This window comes from Mirounga angustirostris, unplaced genomic scaffold (assembly GCF_029215605.1).
Source record: "Mirounga angustirostris isolate CCGP_5_RB_7025 unplaced genomic scaffold, mMirAng1.0.hap1 SCAF_1, whole genome shotgun sequence".
Taxonomy (NCBI): domain Eukaryota; kingdom Metazoa; phylum Chordata; class Mammalia; order Carnivora; family Phocidae; genus Mirounga; species Mirounga angustirostris.
Window position 1 is genome coordinate 15,470,199 of NW_026991709.1, and position 19,741 is coordinate 15,489,939.

At 38.1% G+C, this 19,741-nt stretch overlaps 1 protein-coding gene across 9 annotated transcripts in view; it reads left to right on the forward strand.

The window, feature by feature from the left end:
* The window catches only part of GRIK1 (glutamate ionotropic receptor kainate type subunit 1), a 382,316-nt gene that overhangs the window by 229,576 nt on the left and 132,999 nt on the right, over positions 1 to 19,741 (forward strand). For 6 of the 9 annotated variants that reach the window (XM_045863608.1, XM_045863610.1, XM_045863609.1 and 3 more), the window contains exons 2-3: positions 8,147 to 8,314; positions 11,402 to 11,659. The exons of 1 other annotated variant lie outside the window; for it this stretch is intronic. In XM_045863608.1, the coding sequence (XP_045719564.1) occupies positions 8,147 to 8,314; positions 11,402 to 11,659 (426 nt within the window). The remainder of the gene's footprint in view (positions 1 to 8,146; positions 8,315 to 11,401; positions 11,660 to 19,741) is intronic. 2 more of the 9 variants (XM_045863614.1, XM_045863613.1) reach the window with 1 other exon arrangement.

Sequence of the window (19,741 nt, forward strand, 5' to 3'; positions counted from 1 at the left end):
CAGAAGGCAAGGATCAATAAACATCATCCCTGCCCTCAAAGAACAGTTAGACTCCCAGCTTATGATTTTACACCAAAATGAATTCCCCAAATATGCACTAGATTATATGTTATCAAAAGAGAGGGAAGAGTTCACCTCTGGCTGGAAGAATCAGAAAAGACTTCACATTGGAGGGGACAAAGAGTGGGCTTCTTATTCTGTTATGAATAATTGACTACTGTACATAGTTTCCTTTTCTGTAATCTCTCACCACTCAACTGGAAGCCCTGCTGATGGCATGAACCAAGTGCTTCCATCTTAGTATCCTCCACTGCTGCCAGCATCATAGATATCAATAGATGGCCAATCATGTTTGATGAATCAAATTAAACTGAATATTGAATATCACTAGAATAGAGTACCTTTGGCTTTGGATATATTCTTTTTTTTTTTTTTTTTTAAGATTTATTTATTTGACACAGAGAGAGAGACAGCTAGAGAGGAAACACAAGCAGGGGGAGTGGAAGAGGGAGAAGCAGGCTCCCAGCTGAGCAGGGAGCCCCATGCGGGGCTCAATCCCAGGACCCTGGGATCATGACCTGAGCCGAAGGCAGATGCTTAACGACTGAGCCACCCAGGCGCCCCTCTTTTTCTTTTTTAATGTGCAACTCAAATTTATTAAGAAAAATTACTGGCAGCATGTGCTAAACTGCCCATAACCCATAGCCTTTCCCTTAACCGGCCTTTCCCATAACTGCTACCATCTGAAGCATCTCAGAAATTCCTTACTCTAAAACATACTTTCTTCCACCTTAAATGTCATTCCTCCTGTACTCATGCAGCTCTCTGAAACATCACAGAGAGTTTGGATGTGGTTCTTGGATCAGGGGTGACATCAAACCCCATTCCCCCTCTTCAAAGGACACCAATATCTGAAGACACTTGTAGAAGGTTTGGGCAACAGCCCTACCATTGAGGCTGTCCTTACCTACAACTTTGTCCATAATCAGGACTTCATGAAAGGTAAAAATTCAGGTACCCCTCGTCCATTCATTCTCCATTAAGTCATAGAACATCTGCTTCCCATCCAAATTCACCTAGCATGAAATCTTTACCAAGATGGTATCAGTCTCCAAAACTAAAACAGGAAGAGGTAAGCTGAGTGGGGAAGAGAGTATTATCTAAGGGAATCTTAGAATTTAAATGTGTAGCCTTGAAATTAAAGGTGCAGTAAATACAGGCTTATAGTAATTTGCTTATGATGTAATAAACTAGAATTATGGATGTGGCAATAAAGAGAGGCAATATAATACTGTATATTTAAGGAGCAGCCATCAGCAAAGGAATACATCAAATTGCCATCTTGTTTTCTGTTGATAGCTTCTGGAATGGTTATTATTCCACAGGAATGCAAAACAGGAGTCAACACTATTGAAGCTTTCCATTTCTTGATTGCCCTTCTTTCCTGCATGACCTCGTAATTTGTCACAATGAGCACACAACAGCTAGTTAAGGGAGTAAGCGAGGTTTATTAGAATATGTGTAATAATAAAACTTGCCCCTGTCTATTAAGACTAAGACAGGAAAATGTAATTAACAAAGAAATCCAATGTGTTGTGTGGTAGAGTTACTTGCTTTTTTTTGCCAAATCAAGTCAGAGAGCTAAAGATTGTTAATTGAAATATTAAATAAAATAACAGTTTACAAAGGGGGAAAATACGGTAATTAAGAGCATCCACTACTGAAATTTTCTCAAGACAATTGTGATACTGTATGGATTTCCTATGGCTGCTGCAACAAATGACAAAAAAGTGTGTGGCTTAAAACAATAGATATCTATTCCCTCACAGTTCTGGAGCCCAGAAGTCCAAAATCAAGTTGTTAACAGGGTCCAATTTCCTCTGAAGGCTCCAGGAAAGATTCAGTTCCTTGCCTCCTCCAGCTGCTGATGGCTCCAGACATTTCTTGGTTTCTGACTGAATCATTCCAATTTCTGCCACTCTCCATCTACTCTTGCTCTTGGGTGTTGTCAACCCAGTCTTATGGCTTTAAATACCACCTAGACATAAACTTCAATGATGACTCCCAAATTTCTATCTCTAGACCAGACCTCTCCAATAAAATCCAGACCAATATAGGTGACCTCTTAGTTGACATCTCCACTCAGATTTGTAACAAGCAGCACATGGTATTCATGTTCCAAATCAAGCACCTACTCTTTTTCTTCATCTCTGTGAATGGCAATTTCAGACCAAAAGCCTGATGTCATTCCTGACTCTTTTCTTCTCACTTAGAGTTGATCAGCAAGTCCTGCCAGCTCTACCTTCAATTTTTATTTAGAATTTGGCCAGTTTTTGCCATACCCCCACACTCTGCTCATCTATACCAAACCATCTCTCATCAGTTACCTGGATTATCACAGTGCCTGTGGTTATAGTCATCTGATATTATAGTGGCTTTGGTAGCAGATCTCTGCCTTTTCTCTTGCCCCTCTCCTCCCTTCATTCTATTCGTAGTACCGAAAATGGGGTGAGTGTTAAGAACCCAGTGCCATGTGTGTCTCCTTTGCTCTCACATGACTACCACACTCACAAAACTTCTGGTCTGCACATTTCTGGTCACCAAATGGGTGGGTGTTCTCCCACACCAAGCAATTCTCTGTGACATCTGCTGGGTGTCCTATAGTTTATCTCAATTCTGAAACTGCCTACCTGGAGATAGTATTAGACTTCACAGGATAAGGGCTCAGTCCCATGAGACTGCTCTGCCACTTTAGGTACCAATAGCTAGTAGGTCCCCAGGTAACCCACAACTGCTACCTAATTCACTTACAAGTCAGAGGTTTCCATGACTTCCTCTTCCTTGGATTTGATTATTTGCTAGAGCAGCTCACAGAACTCAGGGAAACACATACTTATATTTGTCAGTTTATTAAAGGATACAGATGAACAACCAGATGAAAAGATACATAGGGCAAGGCTTAAGAGGGTACCAAGCACAGGAGCTTCTGTTCCCATGGAGTTGGGATAGATCACCCTCCTGGTATGTGGATATTTTCACCAACCTGGAAGCTCTCTGAACCCCATCCTTCAGGCCATTTATGGATGCTTCATTACATAAGCATGATTGATGCACCCATTGACCATTGGCAGTTGGTTCCACCTCTAGCTTCTCTCCCCATCATGGAGGTCAGAGGGTGGAACTGAGAGTTCCCAATCCTCTAATCATATGGTTGGTTCTCTGGTCTGGGCAACCAGCCCCCCTTCCTTAGGTGGGACTCCCAAATCACCTCATCAACATGACAAAAGACAACTTTGTTGCTCTTATCACTTAGGAAATTCCAAGGACTTTAGGAGCTCTGCACCAAAAGAGGATGAAGACCAATATATATTTCTTATTAGAGATCACAGTGTCACATAGGGTGATCCTCCTGAAATACGTCATTTCTCTACTGTACTCAAAACCCTCCAGTGACTTCCCATCTGACTCAGAATAAAATCCAGGGTCTTATTATGGCCTATAAGACCCTCTGTGATATGCTCTAATCCACCTCCATCACTGCCCTAAACTCATCTTCTACCAGTCCAGACCAGGCTCACCCACCTTCATTCTCACCACTCCTCAAAATTAAAACCAGGCAGCTCCCACCTTAGAACATGTTGTTCCCTCGGACTGGAATGCTCTTCTCTCAATATCTTCAGGACAGTTTCCTTGCTCCCTGCAGGTTCTTACTTCAAAGTTGCTCTATTCATGAGATCTTTCCTGGCCTCCTACCCTAACATGTCAACTCCCTTCTTCCTGTTCATGATCAGCTCCCCTTTTAGCATGTAAAGCCAAAAGTCAGATTTCTGTCTATTTTGTTTACTATTGTATCCCCAGAACCAAGTACAGTGTCTGGCTCATAGGAGGCTGGCATTTTGTAAATAAATAGCTAAATGAGCAAATGATTTAGTAAATGAATGAATGAGTTCTTCAGTAGAATCGTAGACATGGCATACACAATCAGTTAAGGTAGAACAACAACAACAAAAAAACCTAAATATATGTAAGGATATAATGTTATTACATTTCCAAAAGGTATTATTGTAAATGTGTTATTAGAACATTACTTTGGGTTTACCTTAGGTATCTTTGCAAACAGCCCAGCAGTCAGTCTTAGCCTTGACTTAGCCTTAGTCTAAGCCTTGACTGCTTTTTACCTATAAAAATCATGTTTTTGACCCAACAGTAGGTGGGTTTGTGAATATGACCAAATTCTCTTGGAAGTCTAGATGGAATTATGTGACACAAAACCACAAGTTCTCACTTGCACCCTCTGTGTCCACCACTATCCTTTATTAAAGGCAACCTGTTACTTGTGCAGGAGGTAGCCATCTCTAGTTTCCATCTATGTCTACGTGGTCACAAAACAAAACTGCCTGTCTTGGCCTGACCTTGTTGGTACAGGATCTACCCAACAGAGAGAAACGCACCTGTGGTGATGGAACTGTGTTACCTGATTCTGTATTGAGATTTCAAGTGAGTTTTTCTTTGCCTACCTTAAACCACTGTACCATAAATTTAGGATCTTGTTGGAAGAGAATTTTACATGCATAGATATGATTTCCATTAAAATTGTCCATTTTAAATTTCAAAGCCCTTGAGGTAAAAAAAAAAAAAAGATTCATATCTTAGCTCAGACTGCTATAACAATCTCACAGACCTGGTGGCTTAAACAATAGACACTATTTCTCACAGTTCTGGAGGCTAAGAAATCTCAGTCAAGGCATTGGCACAGCTAATGTCTGGTGAGGACTTATTTCCTGTCTTGTAGACAGCTGTCTTCTCTTCTATCTTCACATGGAGGGGTGAAAGAGAGAGAGAGAGGCATTTACCTTAGCAGAAAAGGGCAAGGCAGGTGGGGCAAAGGGAGGAACAAAAGAAGGAACCAGGTAGGAATTCCTCCTCTTGAAACCATGGCACCCATATGTACAAATGACTGAGGCCAGAAGTTGACTACATGGAGAGCCCCAAAGATTTGAAATGTCTCATTGACAAGCCCACACCTACAAATGAAAAATATATATATATATATCACGCATGCGTCGCTCTACTCCTATCAAAGATTCTGCAATTCAGCGTTGTTGAATGTGAAGTTAGGAGGAGGAGGAGAGACGAAGTGGCTAATGCTTATAAGCCTGCTCCCTTAGGAGGAACTGGAATGGCTCCCATCAATAACTGTCCTGTCTCTATCAGATTTCACTTTCCTGGAACTTCCTCAGTTCTCTCTATGCCTCACTTCACAGGCAGGTTCTTGGTATTCAGCAGCAACCCTTCCTAAGGCAAAAAGGAGAGTGTGGTGGGGTGTTAAGCTAATGACAACATTTATAATGCTTATTTGATGCCAGAAAGAAAGAAAATTGCCCCAAAATGACAAAACAAAGTTCACCTACACACTACATACACACATAATAAAAACACTTATCATTCTCTTAAACTCGGGAACATTCAGCTTTATGTAAAAAATAACTATATACCAAAGGCACAATTTTGAGGTGAGCAGGCAGTTCTATAACAAATGTTAATTCCTCTTTATCCATGTGTAATAATACTAACTTATTTCTGGGGCATGATTAAGTTTTCAGGGCACCATCTGTGCATTATAACATTTCCTTTATAGAGAAATCCTCTAAAGTAAGCAAATAAGCATTATAAACCCACACTTAGAGATGAAGGACATCAGAAATAATTTGATGAAGTGAATACATATATATATAAATCAATTATATATAGTTCTCTACATGATAATCATGTGAGCTAATTCTCTATAATAAATACTATATTTAATATATAAATATATAAAATAATAATGTATAGTATAATATAACATGTATTTAAAAAATCTATGTATAGATTGGAGAATCAAACAGCTGAGTTTGTCACAAATAAGGCATGGGGACTTTGAATAAGGTAGGCAAAGTGTGTGTGTCTCAGTTCACTTATTCATGCATAAAAACAGAAATACTACCTCCTACATGGAATGTTAAAAGGCTTAAATGAAATATTACCAAAGAGCTATTTCATAGTAACTTTCTTCCCAATATTTAAAATTCCTCCTCAAAGAGGAACTAGTTGGACCAAGGTCCAAAGTTCAGAATTTCTGATTCCCATTCTGGTGTGTATTTCTTCTTACCAGCCTGCTTATGCAGATGAGTGGTGCTTACATTTGAGCCAATGACTGATTATTTCCTAAATAGTTATAGGCTGAACATCTTAAGTGACTTTGATCTCAGTAAGGATGGTGATTCTGAACAAGATACATTCTCTCTTCTTAAGGGTTCTCACCGTGTGCATGAGGAGATAAACAGATTTTTAAAAAATGCTAATAATTATTGTGAAGGCCCTAACACCAAAGAGTTTCTGAACTTAAGACTGGGCTATTCTAATTGTGGATCAGCTTGACATCTATCTTCTTCTATTATCTGAGCTTATCACCTCACTGTGGAGCATCCACTTAATAGTTGTGAGAGAAACTGAGAGTACCCCCAAAGAACCTACTTAGCACTGTCTGAGAAAAAAGCAAACAAAAAACAATGTCACATAAAAGCAAAATTTTTCCTAACATGGATTTCAGAATAAGTGTCCAGTAGGAATCTGTAGGTAAAGGTTAACATGGTCTCATATCATGGTCACACAGTGTTCAACTCTGGTCTCTCAGAGAACAGAGAAATGATCTCTGCATGAGTATCTCATATCATCAGTCCAAAAGCCAGAGACATTTCCAAAGGAAGCCAAAGTAGTTCCGTACAAACCTTCTCAGCTTTTGCAACCTGACATTGCAATTGATTATTTAATAGAGAAAGTCAGTTGAGCAGGAAATTGCAAAATAATAATAATTAAATAATAATAATAATTAAAAAATTATAGATGTGTATTGGTTTACTTTCTTTCAAAAGTCATTTCTTTGATTAGAGTTTGCCAATTAGAGTTCTTTTTCTAAGAATACACATAAATCATACAGGTGCCTGTGACTTTTATTTGGGATTTTCAGTTTTAGATTTTTTTTAAGTGTAGAGAGAACTTGAAGTACTTGCAAATCAATCTGGCATAGCCAAGTTTGGAAAAAAAATAAAACAAACAACAACCTACATCTGACCTTTGGTAAGGAGTCCCTCAATGGTGAGAGCTAGTTACAAGTATTCAGCATTTCACAGGCTCCAGTTAATGTTTTATTCAGGGGAAATGAGGAGTATTGGTCAATCAAGGAATAAGTTAAGTGGAGGTCAGTTAAGAGCATCTCTACTGTGTGTCTTGCATCTATTGATAATCCCAGGACAACTCTTAAAAAACATTAAGAATGTACAGTTTAATGATACTCCAATTACCTCTATTAACATCACCATGGCGAGCAAAGTCAGAGCTGAATTCTCCAATGAAGCTTTAAGCACTGCTATTTTGTATTGCCACTTGTTTGGAGATGCCCCTGGTTGAGATATCAAAGTTTTAGTGCATGTTCTCTCTTAGGGGAGCAACACATTTCTCTGGAGATAGGATGCAGGATTGCTTTGGGGCCAGACCAAACAGTTTGTCAAAACAAAACAAACAAAAGTTCTTTGAATCTGCCTGTGCACTTTGGAAGGTACTGGAATATGACCCCAGAATTCTGAACCAGAAGAAAAGAAGAAATGTTTTCATTTTGAAAAATTTAAGTGTATATATGCCTCATTTTGACCCCACTCAGCTCTCTGGCTGATTTCTCTGGAGTTGGAAAGGTCTGCTTTTGAATTGAAAGAGCTTCATTCTGAGGAAGGAGGGTCTTGCCAGATACAATTCAAATTATGTATAGGTCAACCACACTGTGATTCATGTCCAAACTGTAGAAAATCACCCTCCACCATGTTGTCAGTTATACTTGACATGGTACTTCATATTCGGAATACATTGGCCATCTGAGAGGTAAGATACAGTCCAACTTTGGATTTGAAATCTTGGGCATACATATGAAGACCTGTTTATGTGCAGGTAACATGTGCTGACAAATTTTAACACTGGGTTTGGGATCTGTTCTGACCACCACCACATTTATTTGGGGGGGGCCTTTTGTGTGAATCATTGATATTCTTCTTTTAAAAAAATACACAGGAATGATGTGACTAATGCTTCTCATGCATCTCTTTTGCTTCTGCAGGAGGGATTTTTGAAACTGTGGAAAATGAACCTGTTAATGTTGAAGAACTAGCATTCAAGTTCGCAGTCACGAGCATTAACAGAAATCGAACCCTGATGCCTAACACCACATTAACCTATGACATCCAGAGAATTAACCTTTTTGACAGTTTTGAAGCCTCGCGGAGAGGTAACTATTTTCACATTTTTAAAAGCTTTTTTGGGTGTTGTGTCTGCTCTACAAGTCACCTTTTCTGCTACCTGTCCTTTTTCAGAGCGGACATCTTTGTGTAAATGGGTTGCAGGAAATCTCGGTCCTCGATGTCACTGTCCAGTGCAATCTGAACTATACTAATGGATGTTGCCTAGCTATGTTTTCTGGGCCATTCTGATTAGCTCACCCTTCAGTGCCCTCTACTCTATGATTAACTGGTTCAGCTGTGAATGGAAAATGTCAAGCTTGATCTGTTTTTCCTTCCTGAGGCTGAGATACCACCATGAAATTGTACAGTGCAGTCAAATAAAACTTTGTGGAAGGTCATATCCACCGAGCATGTGGAAATGCCCACAACACACATAACTCACATCCTGAATTTTAACAGGTTGTAAACTCCTGGGTTTACCTAGCATCTTCTCAACTTTTTTTTTTTTTTAAACTCCTTTCCACAGAATCAAAGAAATCTAAAAATTAAACCAATGTAACAAATCTCTGCATATTTTTTTCTTATTCTTTTTTTCTTCTGAGTAGAAGACAAGGTCCTATAAAATAATCTAATTTATATTAGGCTAGGCTGCAAGGTTTCTGTCATGGAAAGATTCCATTGGGATTGTGGGGCTTGCTTAGACATCCCCAAATACTTCCAAGACAACGCTGACGCACAATCACGTTCAGTACACTTGAAACCTGGCCTCTAACCAGGGAGGTATTGAGACTCCACGCAGGTGTTTATATGTGGAAACCAAGGCTGCCCCACACCCTCGAGTCGGGGGGGGGGGGCTCTTTCCCTCATAGAGGAATGTTGTCCACAAATAAATGGAATGCAATGAACACCATGTTTATGTCGATTGCCAAGTAACGAATACTGGTGTTTCCACATAGAATTAACTCAGGATCTATCTCTGTCTCTGTCTCTCTGTATCTCTCTTTCTCTGTCTGTCTGTCTCTGTCCTGTCTCTCTCTCTGTCACACACACAAACATTGCTGAGCAAATACCTTAGAAAGGCAAACACATTTAACAACGATACTTCAACCCACATAAAATTGAAAGCTTTTTTGTGATCTCAAGTACCTGCCGCACTTGTAAATTAAACACCCCCAAAGCTTCTTAAAACTGGTAATTTGCTGGCAAACAGAACTCAAAAAATTGATTTTCTGTCAAGTCATATTAACATCCCTGAGCTAAATATTAGCAGGTATCTCAATCCATTGCCCATGTTAGAGAAAACAACAGTTCATATACTCTCATGCTCTCATTTTGTCTTACCAGTGAAAACATATCCAGAAAATAAGCTTCTGAAGACAATGGCAATTTATGCTAACAGCACTTAATGCAGAAAATTGTATGTCTTCATATCTCAGGTAGTAATTCGGTACCAAAGAGCACAGTATCAGAAAGTTTCCATTGTGAATGACTGTCAACATTTGCAGTTACATAGATATTTGCAATATGGCTTTCAAAACCTTATTTATTATTTTTTCTCTCTAAATCAAGTCAGATAATTTTGACAAATTATATATATATAATTTTTCTACTTATAAATTTTGATATTATTTAATTCAAATATTTAATCATCTCTTGGCAGTTGCAAATTCCTTTAAATAATATTAAAATATAAATTTGAAATGCTTTTAAACTTATATATAATGCCAGCATAAATTTATATCAGCATGAAATGAGTAGACACTATTTTACATGATTGTAGAGGATAATCAGTCCCATCTTTCTGGAAGGGAATTTGCTTAATATGTATCAAGTAACTAAAAAGTATCATACCATTTAATTATAGCTGAGAATCTACTCTAAGAAAGTAATGTAAAATTCAGAGAAAAATATAAGAACTAAGATAAGTACTATAGTATTAATTATAATAACAAAAATTAGGAGCAGCTTAAATGTTCAATAGCATCAGAAATAGTTAAATAACTAATGACATATCCATGGGAAGGGCTATTCTATAGACATGAAAAATATACTTTTGAAGACTTTGAGGGGACTTGGGGAAAAGTGTACTTTTATTGTTATATTCAGTGTTAAATGAAGAAAGCAATGTATCAATGTAACAAATATAGTGTTATATTCAGTGTTAAATGAAGAAAGCAATGTATCAAATACAGATATCAAATGTATCTGTATAATGATTTAATTTTTTATATATTGGAATGCCAAAATAGGAATAGGTATTTTCCCAAGATGATGGAATTACAAAGCCTTTTTTTCCTTCCTTACCTTTAATATATTCTAAATTCTCTCAATGAATGTATAAAATCTAATAATGAGAAAAATAAATAAATTTTATGAATTCATTTTTAAGTACATATTGACTTGATTTTCTTAGGCTGCATGTTGGCTAATGTTGAGGTAGGGAGAGTCCTGACCTTGAGCTGGGCCCCTGGGCTCTGGTAGAAAGCCCGTGGCCCTGAACTCACTCCATTGTCTATGGTATTAGTGGGTTGGACCAAATGGCTTCTAAGATCCCGTTAAGCTATGCTATGCTATTACTCTATAATTAATTAGGTATCAATGTCACTTGATATTCTTTAGCGGTTTTTCAATAGCCTGGAATTCATTTCTGAGTTTTGGGAAGATGGTACTTTGCAGCCTCCCAGAGAATCTTCTGAATTCTTGGACCATGTTAATATCCTCATTGACACCCAGCCATAGGACAGAACTTCATTCACATGAAATTCACTTGGCAAATGTCTTGTAGAACAGCTCTGAGCACCCCTGGGTTATGCCACGCCAAGCAAGGGATGTAGACTCCATCTGATTAAAAGTAATGGTGTGACACCAGCTACTCATTTTTGATTGCACAGAACTGGCCCTGTGATGTGTTACTAATCAGTCCCACATTCAAGTCTCTCAAACATTTTACTATCTCGAGGATATTGGAAGTTGGATTAAGCATATTTTCTCAACATACAGATGCAGAGTAGAGGAAAATTTCTAATAGTGAAAATAAAAAGAGGGATCAAGGGAAAGATGAAATTCACAGCTCTCTCTTTCTCTGCCCCTTTCCCTGCCTTCCCTTTCTACCCCTCCTTGTCTGTGGCCACCAGCCTGTGACCAGCTGGCTCTTGGTGTGGCTGCTCTCTTTGGCCCTTCCCACAGTTCCTCTGTCAGTGCCGTGCAGTCGATTTGCAATGCTCTCGAAGTTCCACATATACAGACCCGCTGGAAACACCCTTCGGTGGACAACAAAGACTTGTTTTACATCAACCTGTACCCAGATTATGCAGCTATCAGCAGGGCGGTCCTGGATTTGGTCCTTTACTACAACTGGAAAACGGTGACGGTGGTTTACGAAGACAGCACAGGTATGGGACTCGCGTGAGACCTCACCTGGCCATGTCAGGTCTGAACAAAGGGAATCTGAGTGTTCTAGAGGCATTGGCTCATCAGGTGGAGTGCATAAAAATGCTCTTTTATGGGCGCCTGGGTGGCTCAGATGGTTAAGCGTCTGCCTTCAGCTCAGGTCATGATCTCAGGGTCCTGGGATCGAGCCCTACATCGGGCTCCCTGCTCCGCGGGGAAGACTGCTTCTCCCTCTGCCTCTCTCTCTCTGTCTCTCATGAATAAATAAATAAAATCTTAAAAAAATGAAAAAAATAAAAATAAATAAAAATGCTCTTTTATATGAAGCTGATGGAGTATTCTAATTTAGGAATTCCATGTGTCACCATGTCCGATTCCTTTGGATCCTTTCTGATGATCCTTCCATCATCGTACTTAGGGGGATTTGTTTTTTGTTTTGTTTTGTTTATTTTGAAGTTTTAATGATATTACACATAGGGCTGGGATGAGAGATTATTAATAGAATTTTATTATTTTATTTTTGATGACTACATTTTTATTTATTTTATTTTTTTATTATATTCAGTTAGCCAGCATATAGTTCATCATTAGTTTTTGATGTAGTGTTCAACAAATATCACCTTATTGATATATGTTGTAATCCAATCAGAATATTAAAGATGTGATTACATTTCTCCAACTCTATTAAGACTGTGACAATGACTCCATTCCTTAAATAATGCAAAGAAAGTTGGAAAAATGACCATGAAGTATGCTTCCAACTTGATAAGTAGCTATGTAAATGTTATATGTTAGACAAGTTTCTAAAGTAGTTTAACAAAGAGGAATCTAGTTAGAGGTTATAGCAATAAAACTGACCATTTCATAGGAAAGGGACTAAGAACCCCTGATAACCAACCCTTAATAAAGTTTGCATTGTTCCACTGCTTATATTAGGGTGCAGAACAGAACTGTGATGCTTAGAGCCTCCATCTCACTAGACACTTTCTCTCACCTGCCCCCATTTCAAGTTTCTTTTGCAGGCACCTTTCCTCTCTGTCTTCTGGTCACATTTTGAAGTTTGTTGTAACTCAGGCTCCTTTTTATACAGTTAAGTCCCCAGGCTGGTAACTCTCCTTTGTCAAGTCCTTCTAATTTGAAGCTGTTCACCATCTTGCCCTTTTCAACTCCATTAACCCTGGCACTTCATTATCCCCTTCCCTACACTTCCTATACCTCACATCAGCTAGGATGAGGAGTCCACCATTCCTTCCTTACACACCCCCAACTTCATCTGACTCTTACTGAAGTATGGTTGACACACAATGTTACATTAGCTTCAGATGATTCAACAAGTTTATATTCTATGCTATTCTCCCCACAAATAGAGTTACCATCTGTCACCATACAATGCTATTAAAATGTCCTTGACTATATTTCTTATGTTGTACCTTTTATTCCTGTGACTTATTCATTCCATAACTGGAAGCCTGACCTCACTCTCCCCTTCACCTATTTTGCCCATCTCCGGCCCATCTCCCCTCTGGCAACCATCAGTTTGTTCTCGTATTTATGGGTCTGTCTGCTCATCTGTTCATTTGCTTTGTTTCTTAGATTCCACATATAAGTGAAATCATATAGTATTTGTCTGTTTCTGTCTGACTTATTTCACTTAGCATAATATCCTCTAGGTCCATTCAAGTTGTCACAAATCTCATTCTTTTCATGGCTGTGTAATATCCCATTACATATATACCATATCTTCTTAATCCATTCATCTATCAGTGGACACTTGGGTTGTTTCCATATCTTAGCTATTATAAATAATGCTACAATAAACATAAGGGTACATATATCTTTTTGAATTCGTGTTTTCATTTTCTTTGGGTAAATACTCAGTAGTGGAACTACTGGATCATATGGTATTTCTATTTTTAATTTTCTGAGGCATCTCCATGCTGTTTTCTATAGTAGCTGCACCAATTAAGATTCCTACCAACAGTGCATGAGGGTTCCTTCTTTTCCACATCTTCACCAACACTTACTGTTTTTTGTCTTTTTGATACTAGTTATTCTGAATGGTATAAGGTGATATCTCACTGTGGTTTTGACTTGCATTTCCCTGATGATGAGTGATGTTGAGCATCTTTTCATGTATCTGTTTGCCATCTGTATGTTTTCTTTGGAAAACAGTCTATTTGGGTCTTGTGCCATTTTTAATTGGATTAAAATTTGGTGTTGAGTTGCATAGGTTCTTCATCTATTTTGGATATTGACCCTTTATCAGATATTTTAATTGCAAATGTTCTTTCCCACTTAGTAGGTTACCTTTTGGTTTTGGTGATGGTTTCCTTCACTGTGCAGAAGCTTTTTATTTTGGTGTAATCCCAATAGTTTATTTTTGTTTTTGTGTCTCTTACCTGATGAGATATATCCATAAATATGTCCTACTCTCCTTTTCTGAAGCTGGCCCCTTACTATGCATGATCCTCCACACAACCCCTGAGACAGTGAGCTCTCTCATTCCACACGATCACACTCAAATATCACTTCTTCCTTAAAGTCCTCTGAGACCACCATAGGGTTCAGTAGCACTTTGCAAATATAAGTATTATATTACATGTTTCAATTACCTGTTTGCACATCTAGGAGACTAGGAATTCCTAAACATTGGACTTCTATCTTATTTATTTTTATAATCTGCCACCTAACACAATTATGGCATATAGGGAAGTACTTAGTAATAATACTTAGGAATAATATTATTTATTTTATGCGTATATTTCCTCCAAGAATTAAAATTAGCTCATGTCTTGAGCTACACATTTGGTAATAAGGTTAAGAAAATTACCAGTGAAAATTAATAAAGCAAAGCACTTAACAATGTTTTTAATAGTATTTCATTTTTCATTTTCATTTTTCATTTTTGGTCCTTTTTACCAAGCACTAGTACTTTCTAGTTCTTAGGGGATGAATAGTAAGCCTCCTTTACTTTGCACTAAACTCTGGTTCCATTTTAAACTGTCAGATAAAAATGACTGTTCTATTTGGAAATATGCATTTATGTATTTTCTTATATCTCATCTCATTTTAGAAAAAAGTGAAGGTAGGTGATTGTATATATAACTTATAAATGTTATATTCAAAACAGTCCTACAGGGAAGAATAAGCCACAGGCAGTCATATTCTTAAAGCTTCACCTGCTTGCTGGGAAGAAAAAAACATACTATCAAATGAATTCCACAAGCATATTTAAAAGGCCTTGAGATGGAATATTATAATGTGTAGGGGTGGGAAAGTTTTCCCTTCCTCCCTTCTAGGATCTTTGGCTGGTCAAGCAATTAAGTTGACATGAGACAAATTAACAGGAGTAAAGCAAACAAAGTTTAATAAGATGTATACTACCTGTAAGCATGGGAGAAACCCAAGAAAACTAACTCTCTGAAATGGCCAAAGCCATCACCTTAAATACCATCTTCTGCTAAAGACAAAAGATGCTGGGGGTGGGAAGTCAGTTATGAGAAGTTATCAGGAAAAGCACAGTGAGCAAGGATAAGGTTGTTATGCATATTTAAGTCCCTGCCTTCTCCATTGAGAAGAATTTCTAGAGATTGAGTCCTCCCCCTCTTCCTGGTACAGTGAGGGAGATACCCTTACAAATGAAGACTTCCCTTACACATGTAAATGTCTCTTATAAAAGGGTAACGTCTACTCAGATTTCAGAGCTTTATCTGTGTCTGTTGTTTCTCAAAAATAAACATCTCATAATAATCCCATGCCAAAGAGACACATTCTGGACTGGCAAATTCTGCTCCCCTTCAATTATGAATGTAAGTGTAATCAGATCTTCCATGTTGCTTACCTTTGTAAATAGAGAATTGCAAGAGCTAATAAAGTTATACTATTTCTTATTATGTAGTACCTCGATAGTACAAATTCTTCTCACTATTTCTACATCTCCAGCAAAGCAGGGCCATCTAAAGGGAAAACAAATTAATGAATGATATTAAAACTTTTAGATTTAACTTAAGAGCTCAACTAAAGGTATGAGCATAACTGTTATAGATTTCAAATTGAATTTAGACAAAATATAATTTGTAAAAGGATAACACAAAAGTTGATGTCCTAACCAACCTTCTGATTTCAGGTGAGCACTCATAAGTGATGAGGATTTTGCACAGGAGGAAACTCAAATTATCATTTCTATCATTTTTTTTTTTTACAAGAAACTAAAATCTGCTTTTCATCCCTATTAAGTTCACCCAAGTCTTGTTACTCAATAAATACTTGCTAAAGTTGAAAATCCCAAATGAGTTTGTATGTTGCCCATTAAGTTAGAAATGATTCATGTTAAAATGATTTTGCCCACAAAGAAATTAAAAATGTAAATGAATAATCAATTGAGCCATTAAGTTGGAACCCAGAGAGTAAACAGGTCAACTGAGATCAATAAAGGTAGACATCTTTTGCCTTTGAGTGGGTTTAATACCACTTGACTCAGGGTTTTGGTTGCAGTAATTATCAAGCCATAAAAAGGAGAAAACTTGGGGTGCCTGGGTGGCTCAGTCATTAAGCATCTGCCTTCGGCTCAGGTCATGATCCCAGGGTCCTGGGATCGAGCCCCACATTGGGCTCCCTGCTCCGCGGGAAGCCTGCTTCTCCCTCTCCCACTCCGCCAGCTTGTGTTCCCTCTCTCGCTGTGTCTCTCTCTGTCAAAAAATAAATAAAAATCTTTAAAAAAAAAAAGGAGAAAACTTAGTAAACCTGAAGGAAAAGAAAGGACTTAGGTGTGCTCAGCACCTGCCCTCACACCAGAATTAAGTACCTATTAAAGAACACTTTATTGGGATTTGTTTAGGAGTTTGTTAAATAGCCTGAAGCTAGCACAGATGTCTGGGGGGCCAGATGGTCCGTGACTCCCATTGAAGTCAAGGGGAGCACTGTGCTTGTCTCTAAGGACAAAATTCAATTCACTAAATACTAGCAGGCAGAATTCTGGAAGTGAAAATCTAGAAAGACCCTAGAGAACTGTTGGGGGAGTGAATTTTTGTTTCACTTCATCTCTCTCTCTCTTTCTCTGTTGCCTGGATGTTCTTCCCATTAGTCACCTACTTCTCTCTGATTCCCACTTTCAGAGGTGACCCTAGGTAATGAGAAATTGCTGCTCATTGGTCATCCCCTTTGCTTCATTAGACCCCTGGTGGAAGCCTGGCTTCTATCCCTTCACACACATCAGAAAGAACTGAGAAGCTGAGCACCAAATGCAGTGTGGAGGATAGTCAGCAGTTTCTGCTTTTTTAAGGCCAATCTCAGTAAATGTAGCCACAATTAGTTCTGTAGAACAGGGACCAGCAAACTTTTTTCTCTAAAGGGCCAAATAGTACATAGCTCAAGCTTTGTGGGTCATAAGGTCACGGCAATTTCACTCTGCCAAGGTAGCAAGAAAACAGCCATAGGCAACATGCAAATGAACAAGTATGGTGTGTTCCAACAAATCTTTATTTATAACAAACAAACAAGGAGGCCAGTGTGGTGGGATCAGCATGAGAGGGGAAGGGTAGTGGGAAAGTAGGTCAGAGAAACGCACCATATAGATCATGGAGGATTTTATAGACCACAAGGAGGGCTTCTGCTTTTCATGAAATGGGAAAGCCATTGGACAGTTTACAGCAGAGGAGTGACATGATCAGATTTACATCATAAAAAGATCATTCTGGCTCTTGTATGGATAATACAATACAGGCAGGCAAGGGTAAAAATAGGTAGCTTCTAGAGAAATCAAGGCAACTGAGGAAGGTAAGTAATAGAGGAGTAAGAAATTGTCAGTTTCTAGAAATATTTCAAATGTTGAGCTAGCATAATGCCCTGAAGAAGTAGAGGCTGGCTGAGAGAGAAACAGAGGAGTCAAGGGTGAATCTAAACTTTTTAGCCTGAGCCAATGGAAGGAGTTAACATCACCTAAGGTGGGGAAGGTTATAGATGGAACTACTTTGGAGGAATAAGGATGATACCAGAAGTTTGTTCAGTCGTAAACATGGTAAGTTTGAATTTGTAATATCTACTACATTCAAATGAAGATGATGAATAGGCAGCTAATATATAAGTCTGGAGTTCAAAATGTGGTGTGAACTGGAGATACAAATTTGAGAGATATAGATGGGACTAAATAAGGCCATCAAGGAAATGAGTTCCAGCCAGATGCCTCTAGCCCTGAGTTCACAACACATAGTCCTCAAGAGATTTTTTTTTTCATCCATGGTTGCCTTAAGTCATTTTTCTCAACACATCAGAGCCATGAGATTTCTAAAATGCAGCCTACAATAAAGAGCTATTAACTATCACTTGAAACATTATCTCAAAGCTTTACAATGAGGATTAATTTGAAATAAGATTAACATACATAAAAATGTTAGTGATTGGAAAACAATAAATTCAAGGAGAAGACACAATAGAAATGACAGCCACAAATACCACAATAACTAAATTCTTGAGTTCTTATGTGGCACATGCTCTTTTAAAAAATTTGCATAATTAACTCATTTCATATGTTCAACCACTCTATGAATAAGTGAAATAACTGCTCTTATGGCTGTATGGCTGTATTTAAATAGTGACTCGGATTTGTTATGTTTATTACTTTCCCTCCATCTTCTATAGAAAGCAAAAAGAATATATTGTCCAGAACCAAGAATCTTGACAGAGGCCTAATATTTGGCTTTGAAGAAAATTAACAGTTTGGTATAAATAACCAAGCCAAAATGAAAGATATTCAGTAGGCAATCAGTGCCAAATAAAACAATAAGTAAATCTTTTCCCTTTCAGCAATCAAAACTCGCCCCACTGTGTTATGATGACCATTGTGCTAGCCAAAACACTTCTGCTACAAGCCCTCCTACAATCGCACCTGAAATAGCTAGGAGATAGAAGTCCTTGGCACTCAGAACCAACAAGATAATAAATTGCAGTTCTTTTTTTTTTTTCCTGTCCTCACTCTTTTCTACCCTTCCTTTCCACCCACTCCAGTCCTCTGCCCAGAACCCTATTCAAATTTTCGGAATTCTGTTTGGAACCCAATCTTTAGTGCTCAGAGGTATATTATTTTTTAGCTACCATTGATATCAGCAAGAATTCAAGACTAAAACATTCAGGTTGAGCTAACTGCAGCACAGTTCATCTCAAATATTTTGAGTAGATTCTTCTTTGAGGTCCTTTGATCAAGGGACACAGTTTTTCTTTTGGGAAGTCTCTAGCTTTTTTTTTTTTTTTTTTTTTGATGCACTTTTGAAAAATCGTATGTATGAAGATCTGCACTTAAAAGTGCTATATTTCCCCCAGGTAATTCACTCACTTACCCGTTTCCATTTCTTAGTTCTGATTTTTCCTTACCTCTGGAGGGTACATAGATCCTCTTAAGAATCCTATTAGATTTGGGTATATTAATATACCAACAAGTCTGTGAAATGCCATTTCACATGTTTCTAAGTACAAATGAAGAGGAAATTAACACTTAAAATGTACGATCTTATCTGTGGGTCCCAATGGTTTACTGCATTCATCTTTATGGCATCAACCCCACTGATGTGGTTTAATGAACGGGGAATTGGATTAAGACTCCAGAAAACATAGGTACTTTTCTTTTGAACTAATACTCATCAAATGTAACTAAGCTGTCCAGAAATGAACTGGACTGCAGTGTGAGGTGGAAAATTTCTCAAATAGAGAGGCGTTCAGCAGCAGCTGTGTGGAGGGGAATCATGCATGAAGTAAAGGTTTGACCTTAAGGTCCCTCCCAGTTCCTGGCATCTGTGACTTATTTTTAGTGCTGATCTAAACAATTAACCTCACTGTGTCTCACTTTCCTTACTGTAAAATAATACTGACACCTTTTCACCTTGAAAGTATATTCTGAGGTTTATTAAGATGTTTATAAGGCATGTAGCATCCTTCATACAAGGGGTAATGTAAATAGCAAAGTTTATTATTATTTAAGTAGAAGGAATGGGAAATTTTAAACCCTCACTGGAAATAGTGGCTTCTTTTTTTTCCTCCTCCATATGCTCCACCTGTTCCCAGAGTCACTCCCTGTGCATGCAAATCAGCATTTT